Below are 21,327 nucleotides of genomic sequence, written 5' to 3'. Positions count from 1 at the left end.
ACTCTGTTTCTTTTACTGCTGGCATGGTGAAGCTAAGGGAACTGCATGCTCACTGGTAACAAACTCTACTGACACTTTTCTGTTTTGAGAAGTAAGCTGGGAAGGTTTTCAAAATGCCATCATTGCTGACAAATGATGGCACGAACAGAGTGTCTCACCCAAGTTTTTTGCCTTTTCTGCTTCCACCACATTTTTTTAACATGGGCATTAAAGGATGAGGAAGTAGCAAAAAGGCAATTAGCAAGATATTTTTTAAAAAGCAGAGTAACCTCAAGTAACAATACACAGCAATGAGGTAAAAGCACTGCCACGTATGAAAACATTCCCAGCACACACAGGTGTATCCGTGTGGATGCAAATGCCTACGTGCCGAGTCTGGCACCTGTTTCAGAAACATTTGAGGCACCAACATTGACACTTATGTTCTTCCTCACACAGCAGAGCCTCAGACAAATGGTAGCCTAACTTTTATAAGGCATCCTGCTTCTCTAATCCTTCCACAAAGAATGCTTTAGTGAAATTCATGGGTGTCAACCTCTCCTCAAATAATGCAACAAAATTCTAGCTAATGGCACTCACACGTGGCAGTCTGGGAGAACACGGAAAGCATGTGCACCTGCAAAGGTTTCTGTTTAGAGGAGTGACTAGGTTGAGATTTAACAAGGAGAGCAGAGAAACTCCTCACAGATGGGAGAGGTGGGCAGGTTCTTGCATAAAGCCATGGGGTAATGGCTGGAAGTTATCCTTACCCTGCTGCAAACCCAGGGCATACTGTGGGGATCCCTAGCCAAAGAAAAGGGCTTAAAAAATGCAGAAATACAACTAAAGCACAGCTACATGCCTCAGTTGATCATCTATGAACAAATGCTGTGAACTGTATGAGAAGGGGAATTTTAAGCCTGCCTGTCAAAGAGAAAATCTTTTAAAAATTTGAACATGTGTAGAGGGTATTGCCCAGACCAGCACCAGCTGAAGACAGCAGTCATTAACTTGCAGAAGAAAGCTACTGCTTGGGAGCAATGAAGTCTCCTCCTGCCTGCAGTAGGCAGAGGAGCTTGGTGCCTGGTAGGGCACTGGGATAGACAGGGAGATGAACTGTTTTGTATGTTGCTTCAGAGAACCTAAATGTACCTTCCTCTGAATGCAAAGTTAGCCCTTGCAAACGTTCCCCTTTTCATGCTCCATCTCAGTGAGCTGTTTACACATCTTTAATTTTGTCCCTGGCGTGACACAGAGCTACCCTGTCTCAGGACTTTGCCCTTGCAAATGAACATTTAATGTGCTGTGCCTTTACTGACAGCAGGGTGGACTTTGGGACTTTTACAAGGGACTATTTAGGTATGGTGATGATGTCCTCAGCACTATTTTATGCAAGTATCCCTAGTTCCCCAGCTGTCAAAGGGTCAGTAGACCTAAAATTAGACCAAACAGCTGTGTTTAGGTTTGAGGAGGTGCCTACGGGGGCTGTGACAAAGATGTGCACTGTCAGTCTCCTTTTTAGAGAAGAGGTCAGAGGATGAAATGGAGCCATTTCAGCACTTGAGAAGTGGTTACTTTATGGCTATTTTATCATCTTGCCTATTCGGAAAATAAATGAAGTGAAGAGTCTTCTGTGTCCCCTTCACTAGACAGTTAAAAAAAAAACCCTCCAGGGATAGGGAAAGTTTCTTTTAGAATAAAGCAGATCAAATATAATCATCACTTTATGAGTAATAAAGTAGATGGTCCCTGTGCAAAGAAGGTAATCCTGAGCCAGCCTGCTTGAGATCTGTTAATCTTGAGTGCTGAGTTATTTTTCTACAAGTATCCATTTGAGGCTTTTGGAGTCTTTTTCCTTTTGGGTTGCAGAAATCTTGCCAGAAAGCTTTGCAATGTAAACTGTTGTTTATGTGATTACAATGTGCTCAACAGCCCAGTGAAAGGAAATCCTCATCTATACCTTCTGTGGAAGGCATAAACTGTTCTACACAAATCCTAAAGATATTTTCTGAATGCAGATTATCCTGAAAGTCTGAGAACTCAGTCCAGTCCACATTTTTAAAAGACTTCTTCTTTCCTCACTTCTTTGGCCATTTTTAGTGTCTGCTGTTTCCTTGCTTTTACCTCAGGAAATGCAAGCTCTCCTTTGTTTCCTTGAACAAACTCCAGCCTTAAAAATCTTAGTGCCACGAGGAGTCATCCCTGATGCTGGATTCCTATTCTGTGAGGCATCCAACAATTGCAAAGTTACATACTGTTTCTCTGAACACAATGCTAAGAGAAAAACCTACATTTCACTAGCTTGCTGCAACATCTAACTCAAAAGAAGAAGGAGAGATTATTTTTAAAATCCCACATTCTCAGAAAGATGTGGGGGAAAATGTTGACAGTTCAGGCCAAAGAATTTTCTGTACGTAGAAGATAATACATCAGGGCCAGTTTCTTAGCTGAAATTCCTAGCTCTGCTCTGCAAGTATAACTCAGCTGTGATTTGAAACTACTGAATTTAGGAGTTCCAATTCCTGTCCTGAAGGGTATCTCCAAAATCTGATGAAACAGTGCTGCAGAAGGGAACTCCAAACTCAGGTTTAATTGGATTCCTGGTGTGGGTATATCTTGCCCCCAGAAGAGAAAGGCCAACATGGCAATCTACTCAAGCAAAGCTTCCTCAAACAAATTTGCTGAACAAATCTTCAGCAATGCTTAAGAGTAGGGAATGTAAAGGGGAATTTTAAGATTATTTGACTGCTATCTTGAATGAATAATCCAACATTTGAGACTCACTGGAAACGGTCAAGATCACAATCTACACACAGTCACAATCAGCATGCTGACTATCACTATCTTACATCAAAATGCAACCGTTTTCTTCACATGGATAGATCAACAAAGCATCCAATTCAATATGTTGCTGGCAGAGCTTCAAGGCAAAAGGCTTTCAAAATAATTGTTGCTGAATTAAGTGGTCTTTAATAGCACCACTCTATACTAAATTGTCATGATTAGACCAAAACTGACTATTATGAACAGAAGAAATCTACCTAACCTCAGACCGTAGAAATTCTTGCATCATGGCCTTCATTTCTGGCTGAGGTATAGAACAGAGCAATCTAAAACTGTTAATCCAGCATTTAAATACTGTTTGAATTTCTCTAAACTCTTCCAATCTTTTCAATACCCCTATCAATTATTTTAAAAGTTGTTCATCAGTGAAAGACTTTTACAAAAGCAACTATTGTTTTGGGGCTCTCCAACTTTAGGCACAAATGAAACTAGATTATCAGAACAGAGATCACCCAGAAAAACACTATTCACTGAAAAATCAGACCACTGTGCAAAGCCAAATTCTGAGAGTACAGTCATGTCTGAAAATCAGGACAATCCTCTGTTTACCATGGACATGCTCCTTACAGACTCTGCTTGCCATAACCTGTAAATTGATCAGTGAGGAAATATTTAACTAAATGGACATGTATTGGCATATTCTGATCTCAAAGCTCAGAGCTGGTTCAGTCATTGCTTCCCAATCTGCAGCAGAAGGAGACCACCAAACCCTTTGCTCCAGCACAGCACCCCACAGACTGTGAGCAACTATGTGGCAGTGGAGAAAAATCTTGAAGTATCTACATGATTTGGGAGCTTAATACACTTTGGCTTTGGTGGTATTCAGATTTTTAAGACAACCTGACCTTCTCCTGGAAGGTGGAGAAATAGCAAGACCACACCGAGAATGCTGTTGAACTTGGGTCCAATTGCAACCACAGCTTAGAAACATCACAGCTTCCCCCTTGTCCAGCTTAACAGGAAACCTCTATCTACTGTTCCTCTAACTCCTTCCACAAACACACAGAGCAGTCTGGACATATTACCCATTTCCTCCCAACCCTCACTTGTTTATCTCCTTAGCATCTGTCATGACCTAGAATTTTGGAGCAAACCCTACACTAGTTGCCATGATGTACTTAAATCAGTCAAGCTGAAAGGCTTTTAGGAGACCCCAGACAGCAGAGCAGAGCAGAAAAGAGAAGGAAAAAAGAGCACTTCTAACTAATAGTTGCCCTAGAAAGTAGTTGGAGTAAAGTCTGTGGGATTGCCTTCCCAGCCACCTGGTATCTCAAAAAAACTATAGTGCCTGCTCATCTTCAAGGTTTACTCCACACATAGATATGGGCACTACGAATAATTTTGCCTTTGATGTTATAGAGTAGCTGCCTTTTCTTTTTTAGAAACAAAAAATTTATAATTTTTTTTTTTTAAATAAGGACAATGCCAAGAGGTCTGCTTAGCTTGCATGTCTACAAGCAAGTTCAGAAATGCATCAGGGTTGTATCTTCTACATGGCAAGACTATTGTTGGAGACCTTCAGACTGACACACACGGCCATCTCACCCTTGCATTCATGGACACATTGATGATTCAGTTTGAAGTTATCTAAAACTATGTGGAAAGACATTATTCCAGGGTTTTGAGCTGGAAATCTTGTGACTGCCTGTCATTTCTCTTCCCTGTTTATAAATCTCTCCCCTCTTTTCCTCATCCTTCCACTCCTGCCTTCCCACCCTGACCTGCTTTTGCGCACTCCCAGAGGTGAAGTAGAAGGGCTGTAGTTGTGACACTGCAGTTTGTGTGTCATATTGTAACTGGGTTTCCACATCCTCCTGGCTCTGTTGTAAAAGCACTCGAAGAGGAAGAAGGGCAAGTAATGAAATGTAGGAAAGCAGGAAAAGAGGAAGCAGCCGAGACACAGAAGCCCAACTGAAATGCTAAGAATTATGGAGAAGTGACAGAAAGGGAAGCGCAGACCAGGAATTATACTTGGTGGCTTAGCAGAAAAAAAAGTGATAAAAAATTGAACCAAACAAAACCATACAGGCTTAGCCTTTTCTGCCTCTGCAGCAATCCTCTAGATTATTACTCCTCTCCACCTTTTGGCCACTTGACCTGTATTCCTCTCCTCACCTACTGTAAGACAGGTAGCTACCAAACTATGTGTGTTGTGTACAGCTGGACTGCACCAAACCTGGTCCTGTCACTACTGCCCTCTTTATCTTTCTGTCAGACAAGAGGAGATACTCCACAAATGACTCTGGAAAAGAGGGAAATTAAACATGAAGGAAAGGCCTCAAAATGCCTAGCCTCAGGGTGAAAAGGCTCGATTAGGCAATAATCTTATATGCTGAAGGAACCACTGAGGACAGAGTGATCAAGAGTACAGAAGGAAATTGGCTAAAGCAGAGTATGGATTGCCTAACTGGGCAATCCTGCTCAGCTGCCAGTGGATGGAGCAGACTACTTAGGAAGTTTTCCACTGAGATCATGTACTGTGCTCATTCAGAATGAAACTTGGCTGGAGCAGAAAGTTTGAAATTCACATGAAGATTTTTCTCTTCTCCATTTGAAGACAAAAGAGATGACAGGCAGAACATGTACCTCTTTAAGAATAGAGTGGGACCCAGCCTTTTATGCTCTCTCATTTCTCAGGGAGTTTTCAACAAGAATTTGTCTCATAAAGGGCTGAGTAGAAAGTAAAAACCTGAGAGGTGACCCTCTATAAATATCACAGCTCTAATGGTTATGCATTCTTTTTGAGTCAAGCTACAGTCTTTATCTTATCTGGTGGCTAACTGAATTTTGCAGCTTCTCAGGAAGATAGTGGTGAAATCCTGCTTGTAAACGAAGACAGGAGTGTTTCACAAAGGTGTACTGTGGTATAACTATTTGTTCATCATTGCATGAAAACTATCCTGTTGGAAGAGCTCGTTCAAAACCATTTGTGGCCATTCCACCACAAAGGAGGCTGTCAGGAGGTGATAAGAAATGGGCACTAGGGAGTCTTACTTTCTTTGAAACACTTTTGCACCAAGAATATCAACAGCCTCAGCTATTTCCCCAACCATTTATCTGGGAATTAGGAAATATCTTCTGGCCCACTCGATCAGTGTTTAGTTCCTCAGCTGAATGTCAATGGATTTTGGGATGGGTGGGACAGAGCAGAGATGTCTTTACCTGTGTCGGAAGGTCAGAGACCTTCACCTCATGTCAGGTCCTGCAGCTCTGACTGCTCTTCCACATTCCTACAGATACAGCACCAATACCTCTAGTTTGCAGTAGCATAGTTTATACACTGCACTATTTTTCTAGGGATGGCAGGGTGATAAAGCTTTGTAGTATCCATGTACAAGTATGTGAGATATTATATGAGCTGTGAAAGTTTTGACTGGCTTGTTGTGTCCTATCTATTGCATCTCTGGTGTATATTTTAGGTTGCCCTCAGACCATGATCTGCCTACTTTCTTCTGGCTTTACTAGTTCTGGTCTGGTTTTAACTTCTATGGAACACCTCTTGATTGAGTTCAGCATTACCAAAGACAAAAAACAGTCATGCAGTTGTTCAAGAAACAATGCAAGTCAAGTCAAATGAGTACTGCAAGAGAGAATTTAGTTATAGATGCACTCTACAGCAAATGGATGCATTTTTCCTATTTGATTTTGGTTGAGAAATGTCAAGCAATGATAATTTTCCTGTCAAGCCAGTCATAATGCTACTTACTCTTAAACTAGGACAGCTGGAAACAGCTAAGCATTGGCCTCTACTCTGATCTTAGCCATAAGGAAAGGCCTGAGTAGTTGGCTTTGTTAAGGAGCAATACCACAAGGGGATTTTTATGCTGATGTAAACTTGGAAAAAAAGAGAACATTAAACAGCAATAGAAATGGGTGATACTTGGTCCAGAACTGCTCTCAGTTTCTCACCAATTATAAACAGTACTTATCTTTTAATAATTCTTTTCCTCACAAACAGCAGCCTTCTGCTTCAACCTATAGTGAATCTGATAATAAACAAAGTTTTATAGCCTCAAAGAGGGACAGGGCACTGGATGCACACTGAAGAAATCTTGGTTTAATTCCTAGCTCAGCCACAGACTTCCTGTGTGGCCATGGGAAAGGCACTTCATCCATCATGTGCCCTTACTTCCCTATCTACACATTTTTCAATTCTTTTTTTAATGGGATAAAGCTTTTGTTTTAAAAAAAAGAAAAAACAAAACAACAAAAACCCCAAAACAAAACCCAAAAAACAAACAAACAAAACCAGCAAAACAACCAGGGAAACTCAAAAGCTACCTAGAGTGATGGGTTAGCCATCCACTGGTCAACCTCCTGGCATGTATCCCACAAAAGGCAACTGGGGGACCATGTTGTAGCTGGGAACTGGGAACATGTAACTGGGAGACTGCAGTTGTAGCTTGAGTAGCTGCAACACTTAGGTATTTTTGAAAATGTTATCCACAATCTGTGATGTGTCCTACAGAATTATATAAAGGTGGAACTATTGTCTAGCCTAATAAACCTTCATTAATGACAATCAAGTGGCTGGAGTTCTCAGGCAGCTCTCCCTTATCTGGGATTGCTTAGGGTAAAAAATTAGGCTATTTTTTTCAAACTGATGATGAAGAAGCAGGAAAGGAATTATATTTTTCCTCAGATGTTCTTTTTCATTGCTACCACTGTATTCCAAGAGAGAAGTAAAAATCCTGAAGACAAGTACCCCAGGAAAAAAAGGCATAAGCTGCTTAAAATATCCAAACCAGTTTTAATTTCCCGCCACACTGCAATCAGCATCACAGAAGCAATCAGTGGTCTGAGAAAGGAAACAAAAGAAGGTTTCAGCCTGTGCCTTTTCTGTAGGAAATTACTAAATACTGAAAACTGTGTCATCTTCAGTTCAGCTTTGTAGTGCTTTTCATACATGCTCAGTTATGAGGTGTGAAATCCCATTCCTAAAACAAATTGCTTATTGTTTTGGGGGTTGTACTGGTTTTTGGAATTGAAGGTTTAATTAATCAGTCATGAATATATAGCCTTGATTAGACTAAGTAATCTCTAAGTAAGCTCTTTGGGCTGTGCTGGTTGTGTTTGTGAAGCATCTACAGCAATAGATCACTGTTTCTTTCCCAGGAACCCTGTGCCACAACATCAATTCGTAGACAAAACCAATCAAACAGCTAGAGACGAATGACAGTAGGAACACCCAAATCTTAACTCAATCCCCTTCCGAGTCTTACATAAACAATAAGAGATAATATGGACAGAAGACACTCAAATACCCACAATTAGAACAAGAGCTGTGCTGTGAAAACTGGCTCCAAGCATTCAGAGAGTGATCAAAACTTTGCCTCCCATAAGGATGATGATCTGTTCACACTGACAGCATTGGCATTTCCTGCCCTCTCAGCATTTATGGAATTTTTGAAAGTGTCTAGCAGGCAAAGTTTCAGTCAGACTTCCTCTCTTCTCCTAGCTGCATACCCTTGACACTCCAAGTGCCTTTTACTTGGAAGTATACTTTTCTCACTTCTTAAAGCATGTGCCCAGTTCATGTGTAAAGCACTTTTCAAATACTGCAAAGGAACAGACATTGTGTTGCATTTTTACCAAACATGAAGGATCTGAAGTGTAGAAACACCCAAATGTATGTCCTAATGAGATTACACACCAGGAAAGCTTCTTCTTTCCCTTGAACTACAAAGTTGTAACTTCTTGTCACTATCAGCCCAGAGAGACTGCATCAGGACTACTTAATCCAGGATTCGTAAGTCCTTTAAATTCCTACTAGCATCCAGACAGTGTGGCTGGACTAAGGGGGAGGCAAATGGAAAGTGTGAAAAATCTTCCCCATTTCAATGCAAAGCAGCCCCACAGAAGTTGCTATTTCTTATTAGCTAGGGTAAGCTTTGGTATCTGTGCCATGGCTGTGCTGCACTGTAGAGTACAGTGTGAGGTCAAGAAAGCAAATGAAATCCTGCTAACTTCACCACCTAGGAATACATACATCTGGAAATAAGTTTGAGCTGCTGGGTTGAACTGGGTCATGGTGCAGACCAGTTTGTCAGAGGCTGCAGTACATGTGCAGACTTGGTCTTCAGAAAATTAACATTTACCTGGTAAACTGGTCAGTGACCAGGGTCAACAATAAGGGGACTGACAAATGATGCTCTGTTCATTTGGAAGAGAACATCTCAAAGAAAGTTGCTTCTGCTTTGTCCAACACAAAAAAAACAAAGTCACTCTGGGTTGACATCTGGCTTGTGACTTCCATCAGAGCAGTGCTGAGAGGTCTCCTTACCACCAGGACAGATGAAGTATGAATCACCCACAGCTTCACGTACCTTTACCTCCAAGGCACCATGACGGCCCACTGAAGCTGATGTGATCTATGTGCTTCTCAAATGTTCGTAGAAGAAAACGTTAAAAGTTTCATTTTCTGTTGTTATCTTTTTTACCTAGTGGATGTGCAGCAGCTGTTACTAGTGCAGGCCTGTGGCATGCTGTGGCAAACCTTCCCAGCAAGTCTTGTGAAATTTGTTTCTGCTGATGCAAATGTGCTATTTGCTAGAGCTCCCCATTGCTATCTGATGAACTCCCATCCTATGCCTGAATTCTGAAAAAACACAACCCACAGACCAGAATGTGTGGATCGCTGTGTTCTCAGGAAGTATGCAACTAATATGACTATTTGATTTTTGTCTCACTAAGGGAAAAAAGGAGTGAAAAAACCCCACTGCTGCACAGTCCTCACACAGGAGGCAGGGTACTGTATTTTGTTCAGCTAGCCTGGCCTTCATGAGGAACTGTATTTTGCACTCTGCTGTAGCTCCCTGTTACATGCACAAATAAATTCCCTGAACATCACTCTCTTTCTAAGACTGCAGAGAAGAAGGGTCCATTACTCTATCTGTTACAGTGGTTCTTTTACTTGTACTTTCATATTTATTAGCTCAGTTAGCTACTGAAACATCTCTAAGAAATTTATCGAGTTAGGCATGCATCAGATTTTAGTGGAAAGCTGTATCTCAAAAAAGAGATGCAAGATATTATATCTCCATTTTCCATTAGGTTATTTGAATACATCAGCCATCTACCCCTCTATGCTGTGGACCAGATACCCTCTGAACCTTCACCGCACAACTTTAATTTTGGTATAGAACTGTGAAAGGATCTTCTGGAAAAAACATTTCATCAATATACTCCTCATTTTGTTACAGACCTTACCGGAATAACACTGTAAGTAGTTAAATGAATAAAACCTTGGAACTCAGGAAGGAATAGCACAGGGGAAGATCCTGAGAGCCCACAATACCCCTTCACTGCTGAGCCAGCAGCTCCAGGCAGCAGAGTCTCTTTGGGCCATCACCTTGGGCAAGGAACACCAGCAGGAATTATTGAGAAGGTATCTGTGTCTCTTTCTCCTTTTCCCAGGACCTTCTTTCTGCATGAACTCCTTGGTGGTCTTTCCAGGACCTTGACCCTATCTGCCCTCACAGCTGCCTCAGTAGAGCAGCTCTGGATGGACTGCAGAAGCTGCACTGGTTACAAGTGGGCCTTCCTCAACTGCTGCCCACTTCCCAAATGGAATTTACACTTAGGTTTCTTACAGGGACACAGACAAATTAGCAGGAACTAACTTTTTCCTCTTTTAGGTTTTAAAAAAATATATTTCTGACAGCCACTTATTTTGCAGAGAGTACTGCATAGGTTTTTCTTTCCCTCTTAAAAAGAATTAAGAGCTCAGATTTCATGATAACTGCTCTTTTCCACATATGTGCTGGTTTTTAGGGTTTTTTACACAAATATGCACACAGAGGAATTTGACTCCGCAGACATACAGTTTCATATGTGTGTGTCTTTATGTACATGTGTGTATGTGTGTGCATTTACACATAAAAAAGAGAGAAAATGGAATGAATGGCTCCTTTTGACTGGAAAATACATTGCCATTGCAAACTTCAAATGGAGTATTAAAGGGAAGAAATTAATTACAAAAAGTTTCAGAAATGAAAAATAATTTTGTCCTGTCTCCTTAAGACCTAGGGCTAAATTGGGCATATTATAGATCAGCCTCTTTCATGATCCACAAGAAAGAGCTTGTTTCCAACAGTTACACCATATAGTAAACATACAGAATCATTAATATATAATTACAGCATAAACAATATCAGACTTCTCTAGAGTGTTTTGCAAGGAGAAAAAGAAATTCCACTTCACACCACAAAAAGACCACAATAAGATACCAATTTTACTAGGATCCACTAACACTTTTTTAGGATTAAACAAGCGTGTTGCCATGCCAGAAGTACTGTTTCATTACCATTATTCTCTCATCTTTTTTATATGTTGGACTTTTGCTAGCACAATTGTAATTTCTCTTTTTTATTTCTACTTGGCATTATGTGGACAAATGTTCAGGAAGCTGAGCCCCTCCCCAGAAAAGCCTGGTTCCTTTTTGACTTTGAGATAAATTGTAGATCCACACCTGCAGTAGACAAAGTCCCAGTGATCACACTCGCAATCGGGGCTTTCCTACCTCCCCTCCAGTGCCCAGTGCCAGTTACAAAATTGCTTGGATTCTGGAAGGAAAATGGACAAACCTCAACACAGGAAGGCAGGTGCCATGTCAATGCAGGAGGGATGTTCTCACCTCTTCTCTTCTGGCTTCAGCCTAAGGAAACCAGGAGGAGCGCTCTGCTCAGGAGAGGCAGAGCCATTCACAGCCTGAATTATGAACACAGCCAGACTGTGGCTGGAATAGGGATGGGTCATGGACAATTTGACACTTCCCTCAGCTGCATAGATATTTCTTTCTCTTTGCAAATCTGGGCACAAAAAAATGAGCAGTGGGTGTTTGTCCACCCCACAACAGCACAAATGATTTTTTCATAGTGAATTCTATATGAAGAGAATTCATACTGAAAGACCCAGAAAGATGTCTCTGAAACCCAGATGCAGTGCAAGGGGTGCAGAAACAGCAGTGTTCCCGAGCAGGCACTTGCCATTTCAGTGCTAATGAAACCATCCCACTTCAACACCAACCACTGCCACCACTTCCGAGCATTGCGACACGTATTCACAGCAGGAAAAAACAGGCTCAGTCACTCAGTCCCTCTAATGCTGAGGTGCACAGTGTTGTCAATGAGAAAGGAGTGATCTCTCTCCACAAAAATCCCAGGCAGTGATTAAAAATCAGAACCCAAAGCTCTTAGCTTGGACAAAAACCAAAAGAAGGAAACAACCAAGAATTTGGGAAGTTCAAATCCATAGCAGGGATGCTGGCTGATCACAGCTTCTTACAAATACAGGATGCTTTTAAATTATGAAACATGGACAATGAATATTTCCTCTTCTATTAATTGCAACACAAGCTGAAAGTGTCACCAACTTTACTTAAAACTCACCTTTCCATTGCATTAAACATCTCTGTTGCATAACTTAATCAGCAGGGAGGGCAAAATCATGTGCAGATACTCTGTTATATGAAGAAATCAGCAATCCCTTTTAAAGCTCTCAATCTTTTTTTTTATAAAGGAGAGGTTAGGAAGCAGATGAGTTCTTATGTTGTTCTATAAAACAATCTAGAAGCTACAGAAAACTATTTCCTCAGAAGCAATATTTCCAGGTTAAAAAAAAAAAAAACAGTCAGTCCTTTCCCTCTTTTTTTTTTTTTTTTTAATTTTCTTCTTTTCTTTTCTTTTCTTCTCTTCTCTCTTTTTCTTTTCTTTTCTTTTCTTTTCTTTTCTTCTCTTCTCTTTTCTTCTCTTCTCTTTTCTTTTCTCTTCTTTTCTTTTCTTTTCTTTTCTTTTCTTTTCTTTTCTTTTCTTTTCTTTTCTTTCTTTCTTATTTTTCTTTTCTTCTTTTTTTCTCTTCTTTTTTTTTCTTTAAACCCTGACACTTCTCTTGGAAGAGTAGAAGCCAATTAATTGTGCCATACTACTTCACTTTTTTAAAATTTATTACACTTTTGAAATAAGGTAATTTCAGAGATCTTTGAGGGAGAGGAAAAAGGGGAAATAAAAGGCAAACAACAAAGAGCAAAATATAGATATTATATTTCCTTTTAGGATCATCCCTTCTTTGGTTGGAAATTGACAGTAATTCTGTGTTTGCTCTGTGTTTACTAATTCTCAGCAAACTTTCAATGGGATTTGTAATTGCATTTTTAGGTTTGGATTTTGGCATTTTAAGACTGAAACCTCACGTAAATCAAAGGAGCAGGAGTTACTCACTTTCAAGAGTTGAATTTGGTGGCTGTGGTGTTACTATATCTCATGTTAGGATGATAGATTTGATACCTTGAGATCTCTTATGCCAGTAACTGAAATTTCTAAGTGCTTCTAGGAAACACGTCTCTAAATGACAATTAATGCAAGATCCAGATATTAATCCTAAATTAAAAGCACGTAATAAACAAGGGAAGAGAAGGACACACCTAATGGATTACTTCCCTAGAGATGATGCTACCTGCATATATACACTTACAACAAAAAATTCACTTGCTGGGGATGGAGGAAGGGAGCTACAGGAAGCATCTCATGTTGCAGGCTATGTGTCTGATCTGCTTCTGGGAAGCTGCTCCACTGCCTCACTTGTTCAGGGAAGCAGCGAGGTGAGGCAGGACAGAGTTTCCAACCAACTGTCTCTGTAGGCCAGAATTCTGGGGTCCTGGATGATCCACCTTCACAAGTTAACACCTTCTTGTCATCACACTTCTCCACTGTAAATGACAGGCTGAGGCTAAGCCTGCACTACCTGCCTCCTGCACGTGGGGAAAAGGTTCTTCTGGAGAGATCATCTTCTGAGGTTTCAAGAAATCTCACATAGTGAGCTCAGTCAGAAAGGTGCAGAGACAAATCTCTGTCCTGCTGCAATGTGTGGTGTTTGGTCCCGCCTTTAGGATAACAGCTTCAAAAAAGAGCTTCCTTCATCCCATACTCCACCATAAAGGGCTTGTTCTACACTGGGGAAGTCTGTGGTGGCACAGCTGTAAATCCTTCCCTGAAAATCTGTAAGGCAGGGATGCAGCCACAGTGACACTATGCTTGCACATTTTTCTGTGGGACAGAGCATGAGGAGCTTGTACCTGAGAGGACATCATCAGTGCCGGTCCTCTGCAGCTAGAAACCACCTCCTCCTAGGGAGGCACCATAGCAGGAGATGAAATTACAGAAATGTCAGGAGAGGATGAACAAAATCAAACCAGCAGCTTGTTCTAAAAAGGCACCTCTGTAGAGGCAGATGGTCTCTATACTGCACCTCAGTCCAGCAGTTAAGCCTTTCACTCAGAACTCACTCCTGAAGAGCACTTGGGTTGAATGAGAACTTGCTCAAGGGAAAAAAATCAAGCCTGCAACAAAGAGCAAGCAAGAAATAATAGAGAAGAGAGGAATGGCTGGTGTTGGCAGGCCCATCCAACCTTTTGATTCAGAGTCGTTCCCTTAAAATAACCTGAGGTTCTACAAGCTGCAGTTATAGAGGTCCTACCCAGCTTAAAATATGTCCCCCTTCCAGCCAAAGCCCTGTATTTCTAAGTCGTGCTGCAGCCATGGCTGAGATCCTGCTAGATAATTTTAACTCCCAAGCTAGAATGGGGCTTATCTCTGAGGCACATCTCTTCTGCTCAGATAAAGACAACTTCCTCTAACTGCAGATTAGATCAGCAGGCTCAGTATCCGTACCTAAAAGCCACACAACTAAACACACTGCATCTCTCCAGTTCAAACAAACACTTGCAGCTTTCTCAGTGCAGAAGAAGTAAAATTGACACATGTCCAGGCATTCCCTGGCTATTGGAGTGATGGTCCCCTCTGAAAACACAGCAGTACCCAGAAGGCACTCAAGAAATTGGCCACAGCTCCACAAGATCCACAGCTCTGGAGAACTAAGGAAAAAAAGAACATAGCTTCCCCATCAGTGCAATGTCATATTGCCACACAGAGGCAACAGAAACCATAGGTCTACTAAGTGGGTGAGGAGAGGAAAAACGCCTTGCAAAATGAAACAGACATCACTGGAAAAGCACAACTCTCTTTTAGGACCAGTTCTCTCCTTAAGGATTTAATTTTATCGAGTGCTTTGGTTGCATGAGAGAATTTTTATGTGATTGCTTTCCCAGTGGCTCTGCCCTGGCTCCGGGCGGGCTGAGTTCACTGTGGTCATACAGCACAGCCTGTGTTGAGGCTGTGGCAGCTCTCATTTCCAGGCAGGTTTGCCTGCCCTTTAAGAAGTTACTTGCAAGTGTGTTTTGAAAATGTTTATCCTCCATCACCTGCAAGAGTAATTTTTAAATTTGATAAAAGAACTTGTCTCCAAACAAGGGCCATTTTCCAATGACCTGCTGAAGTCCGAAGTCATTACATTGAGCAGATTTTGTCTCTGGAAATAAAGCTAGCACCTCAACTTCCAAGCAGTTCCATATACCTGGACTTTCTACACCTCACCCTAGCACACTGTTTCACCCTATGCCCATGCAAAATGAACTTTTGAAGCATATTTTGTGCAGCATATGTAAAGTTGTTCATGAAATCTGTCACATGCCTTCTCCCACCAGACCACCCACATCCACCTCTGTACAAATTCCCAGAAGAGTTTTGCATACAAAATGAAAATAATCCTGTCAAAAAAAATCTCCTGTGTTCCCCTTAAAAACAGGTAAGCCATACTGTTAGGGTCTAAAAGAATGTAATACCAGTCCATAACAGTACAGACTTGTACTTTGGAGCTAGACAGAGGAGCTTTGGCCCAAAGAAGAGGGGAGATTCCCAACTTCCCTATTTTTAAAAGTTTCTAAAATACTTTAGTTGCAAATTTTTCAATTTCTTCAGAAGCCTCTTCAGTTGTTCTCTCTTTTATTGTGTAGAGTCAAAGGTAATTCCTAAAACTCCCCAAACCGTCTTGAAACAAATTTTCTCTCTGCTTTCAGAGCCAGTAGGGCTACATCAAGTGAGACAGAAATTACCAGCAATAATTAGCAATGGCTTTTCAGCTCCTACATACTTTCAGACCTTTGAGTGACAGAAACATGCATCTGAAACATGAGCAAGTAGAACATATTACACAGCCCCCCCCAAGTTACTTTTGTTCTCTGAATGACTGTGTCCATGCACACATATGCCACACCTGTATTTTATTACTGATACACAACACGCTGTCTTCATTGCCACTCATCCCCTACAGGAAAAGCCTGTGAGGGCCTTTAGCACTGGCAGACTTTCTCCTCATTCCCTCTCCTTGCCCTACAGAAGCGCCAGGGTAGCAGCGACCTGGACCTGCCTCAAGCAACAGGACGGATTTTGCAAGCTGGGGTGGGGCACTTCCCCTTTTGGCTTTTCTCCCTTCTCCCCCCTGCAGCCTGCAGCCTTTACACACTTTTGCTCTGCCTCCACCCAGCTATGTGTGAGTTGCAGCAGGCTGATGTAATGGCAAGTTGTTGTGGTTGGCCTGGTGGCTCCTCAGCAATGCTTTTGTCCTTGCTCTCAAATGGTTGAGCTCCTTTTAAGGCAATAAAGCACTGAAGCAGCTCAGAGTAAGGACACTTGCTTGCACCAGTAAGTAGCTACTCGGGCAGGTTACCACCTCTGGGTGCCAAAGGCCAGGAGGGAAGACTCCAGGATGTGAAGGCAATGCCAGGTTTCTGGTGATGCCATACACCAAGGCTCTGCCACTATACAGCCTTCTGCTTCAATAATGTGGTTGTGGGAGGGAGGTAATATTAGTCACCTGACATATCCCACTGGGGCAGGAAAATGTCAAAAAGCTCTTTCCTACTTCTCTTTCCATGCTAGTGTTCTTTATTTTTAAAAATACAGAGTTTCTAACTTTATATAAATCTTATTTTTCTTCTAATTCAGATCTAGGATCACCTTGACTTGTTACTTTGGGCATCTTCTGTCAGGTGTCCAAAAGTTTCAGCCCAATATTGTGAGATAAGTTCTCCTCACCTCTTCATCTCAGAAAAGAGAATATCTTTGTGCATTACATACGCCCTGTTTGGACTGTAATCTCTAGCTATGTTGGTGATAACTTTTTTTTTTTCAGTGAGAAACCCTTGATTTGTGCTGGAAGTCTAAATGTCTGCAAGTCTTCAGCAGCTACCTGTGCAGAAATTGTAAGATCACAGCCTTTTTCTGAAGCCAGTAACACTGTGAGATGACATTTTAGTTTTTAACCCATTGACAGCAAGCTACACTCTGGGCAGTCACAGTTAAGGGAAGCTACTGCTTGTACCGCTGCAGCAAATGACTTTTTAGGCATGAAGAAGGCTCCAACCTACAGCTCACTGAATCATTAGCTTCTCACACATGCCTTGAATTAGGATCCAGTCTCAGGGCATGAACAGACCTAAACTGCAACCATCTTCCATGTACAGGCTGTTCAGTATTGATTATACACAAAAGGTGCATGCAATATTTAACCTAAAACTTGAACGGAGAAATTAGGAATCAGCAGAAGATATTTCAGATCAGCTCCTATATTATAGGTTAGCATGGAAAATAGAGCTGCCCATTCAAAATAGGGTACAAAGGAGCAATTCTTATCTTAATCGAATGGTGTTTCAGTGGGATGTGTACTTCTAACTTATCAAAATTTCAAAGGTATATTCAGGATAGACGGTAAACCAGAGTCTCCAGTGCCCTAAAGAACTATGAAAATCTATCTCTTTGCTTGTCTGAAAAAAAAAAAAATTGTGTGTGTTATAGGTCCCAGGTTGGCCCAAGAAGGAAATTTGGGGTGGAGAAAATTACAAGGAAGGAAGAAGACCTAGTAGCCAGAGCAGTAGAAATTAAATGTGCAAGAGGAAGCTGCTCAACACATAGCAGCATTTCATGAGTTACAACACTGAAAACATAGCAAGCTCATCAAGGAAAGGAAAAGACAAAGAAAACATCTTTTAGTATGTTTCAGCTTTCCTATGCTGCTTCAGGTTAAAACTAGAAACTGTTGATGACTTCACTTCCAGAAATGACCTTTTCACACTCACTTATGATTGAACAACCTACATCTTGGGTGCCTCTGTCTAGAGGCAAAGTCAAAATAGAGATTTCATGAATCTCTGGATACCTCCCTTATGAAATTTCCACCCTCTCTATTACTTTTAAATAAGACACCCAAAATTTGAAGCTATCAAATAAAATCTGGTATCTGAACTGCATACTTCAACTTCTGAAGTCTACTACACTTTCATTCTCAGAGTAGGAGAGATGCTTCAAATGTTTCTCTTTATAAAGTCTATAGCACCATGTTCAAGTCAGTCTGGGGCTGGAAGAAGCAAGAAATGAGACTTCTGAAAACATGTGGAGAAGCCTATCATTCTGTTCTGAAAATAGCTTATTTGCCCTAATCTTTGACTTTTAAAATGCTAAATTGATGAATAAGGTAATTAAACTTCTGACTCTGAGGTTAAAGGTTTCATGAAGTGTTAGTTCAAATCTGAGTAAGCAAATGGCCATTTGAACATTTCTATCTCAAAGGCTGATTTAAATTAAAAACAGATTTCTCACCTGCTTTTTAGTAAGATGAGGCAAATACTTATTATTTTCATTTAACAAACCTGCAATTTCTATTGTAACCTCTAGAACAGTACATGCACACAAAAGTCCTTCAGAGCACGATGGCCCTCATACATAAATGTCTGACTCAAATTACCCTTCCTCAGAGCATACTGGATGGACAGCTGATCTCTGGGGGTGGTACAGATTAGGTGGAATGCACTGTAAATCATATGCTGAAACACAGCACAGTGCACAGGGGATTCCCTTTTGACAAAGGAAGCAGGTGGGACGTTAGGAAAGAGAAAAATTGCTGCTTGGTTGTATCTGCTCATGCATTGCCTGCCAGTTGTAACAGCCTGCAGTCTATCTCCTAGCTATGAGATACATACAGCATCAGTGGGACTTAATATTCTCCCATCTATCTATTACTTTCAAACTGTTTTTTCAGATATTTTCTACCTAAGTATGGTGGTAAATAGAGCTGAGAAACAGATCTTAGGGCTTAAGAGATGACAGCATGGCACTAAACACCAAGCTTGTCTACACTGCCATGCCACTACCTACATAGAAAGGCAGTCCCCCTCATCCCTAATACATCTATGGGATCATATGGGCTAAACACTACTCCTAAGGTGTTGGTTATCCCTAACAGGCTTTTTTTAATGATGATCCAGAATATGCATAACAATCATTCAGCTCCTGATATATTTGGGACACATGTTCAAACTCTTTGTAAAAAATAAGAATTAATTATTTTTTTTTACTTTTTCCAAAAAGTTAGCTTAGGGCTAGAAAAAGCAGCATCAGAAGAGGAAGCAGTATACACAGCTTTACAGAAAAGACAAACATTGCAAGCACTGGAGCTGACACCTACCAGTAAAGTCATCCATAATAGAGTACTGGGAATTGTCTGTGTTTCTGTTGACTACAGTAAATGTCTCACTATAAGATGTGACCCTTATAAATCAAAGAACTAGGGGTAGAGAAAATGGCTGTAGAAAAATGTTTAAGTCAGGACTTGAAAAATATACTTTACTGTTGAGTGCTCAAAGTAAAACTAATAAGAGATGGTACTTATCATATTTAGGATTCCAAAGATAATATTTTCTCCTTTTATTATAGTAACTTCTAATATGAGTTTATATTAATAAATATTTTAATTGTTGAGAGAATAATTACATCATTAAGTATAAATTTAATCTTTGATGGATCTGTATGATATTTGTCAGGTGGAGTAAATTCAGCACAACCAAAAATCCTGTTTGTTTCTTTGTGTAGAAGGTGTTTAAAAAAATGAATATTAACTTTTAAATCAAAGCTTAAATATTTTGTAGGGTTTAATTACTGTGGAGGAAAGGAAGCTTAGCTCATTTTATTGAGTTGATACACAAAACAGTAAAGGCAAGATTAATTAATAATTAATAATTAATAATACAAAATTAAACATCTTTCGTGGGGGGGGAGGCGCGCCACAGAAAAAAGAGAATTTGGGGGGACGAGGGGGGGGGTCACGAACACGACGCGGGGACAGAAGTGGCAAAGCTTGGTCGCTGCGAAGGGGTTGGGGACACCAAATAACTTTGGGCTGAGAAACAATGCACTAGGTAAGGGATTATATTTTAAATTAAACTAATAAAAAGCATTTTTAAAAATTATTTTTTCATAAGACATGTCAATATAATATAGGAGATGAGCTTTACACTCATTTTGGTAGTATCAAGTGGAGAAGCATAAGGTGATGCATCCTCTTCTAGCTAGTGCTGAAGTTTGGGAATAGGCTCTATTCCTAATCCTGACACCATCTTGTTGTACTACCTTGACTTGATTATTTTTCCTTCTGTGCCTGCCTTTCCACCTAATGTCCTTTATTGGAATTCCCTAGGCAATAAACATAGAAAGATTTTTGCAGTCTTTCTATAAAGTCTTCCACTCTAGCCCTCATTCTTTCAATAAAAATATGAAAATTATGATCAATACTTTTATTTGTGGATAAAAAAAGATAGTTTGGTAGTTGCTCCTCTTCTGAAATATTTTTATCATAAAGTGCATAGATCACAGCATTTTGGACTCATCATGCTTTCGCTCTCTCCTTTTTTGTTTGTTTGTTTTTAAAACCACTAATAAACAAGCATCATGTTGAAGTAATTTTGTGTCTTCTCTTTTAGTTGACTACATCTGATGCATACAGTAGTCAGCAGCATTGGTATTTCTTGATGTGGACTTTATGATCCCTAAGAATCATCAGTGTTTTGCAAAATCATCTTTAGATGATAATTTATTCTAATCTAACAGACTAACAATTGCTGACTTTTGCCTAGAAAAATAAAATTCACATGTTTTCTGAAGTTCTCCTAGTTAAAAAATCAAGGGTAAATAAAGGTCAGATACTGGCGTATGAAACATGTTAATTATTGTCTTTGTTCTACTACGGCATTTCTGGAAAATTAGAACAACCGATAACATTCAACGTATCATTCAAATTATTAAAAAATACAGCAATAAAAACATCTAAGAGTTTACTAAATTTTTATCAAAACTAAATTTATATTACTTTAACCTGGAACTACATCTTTCGTTCCATTTCCTATGGAGAATGAAAGCCATCTTTCCCGGGGAGAATTTAATACCATCAGTTATGCTTTAGAAGTAAGATAAACAGTGGGATCTTTTTAACACCTCTGTGGATGAACAGGTTTTTTGTCCTTCAGAATGACTTTCCCAAAGAGAAGGTTTCACAAAAAACACTAAGCAGCTGAATGATCCTCTGCTGAAGATCAAGAGGCACATTACCTTCTTGTATAACATCTTGCTATGTAGTGTAACATTATTGACATATTATGTTATGTGCTAATATTTATCAGAAAGGACTAGTCATCTTACCCAAGATTCTCTCATTCTTAGCATTCTGTTGTCCTCCAGTACTAGTTGAAAGGTCTTCTGGTACAGGCATAGGTTCATCTGCATCATCAGGGACATCACTAATTGGAGGACTTTCTTTTCCTAGTAGTGAAGAAAGTAGCACCCA

General features: G+C 40.3%; 1 protein-coding gene across 8 annotated transcripts in view; it reads right to left on the bottom strand.

The window, feature by feature from the left end:
- Window positions 1-21,327, bottom strand: part of IKZF1 (IKAROS family zinc finger 1) — a 66,455-nt gene that overhangs the window by 25,715 nt on the left and 19,413 nt on the right. For all 8 annotated transcript variants that reach the window (XM_030446158.1, XM_030446160.1, XM_030446162.1 and 5 more), the window contains exon 3: window positions 21,183-21,302. In XM_030446158.1, the coding sequence (XP_030302018.1) occupies window positions 21,183-21,302 (120 nt within the window). The remainder of the gene's footprint in view (window positions 1-21,182; window positions 21,303-21,327) is intronic.

This window comes from Calypte anna, chromosome 2, assembly GCF_003957555.1.
Source record: "Calypte anna isolate BGI_N300 chromosome 2, bCalAnn1_v1.p, whole genome shotgun sequence".
Classification (NCBI taxonomy): Eukaryota; Metazoa; Chordata; class Aves; order Apodiformes; family Trochilidae; genus Calypte; species Calypte anna.
Note: the sequence above shows the minus strand (reverse complement) of the source record. Positions and strands in the feature narration are given on the sequence as shown.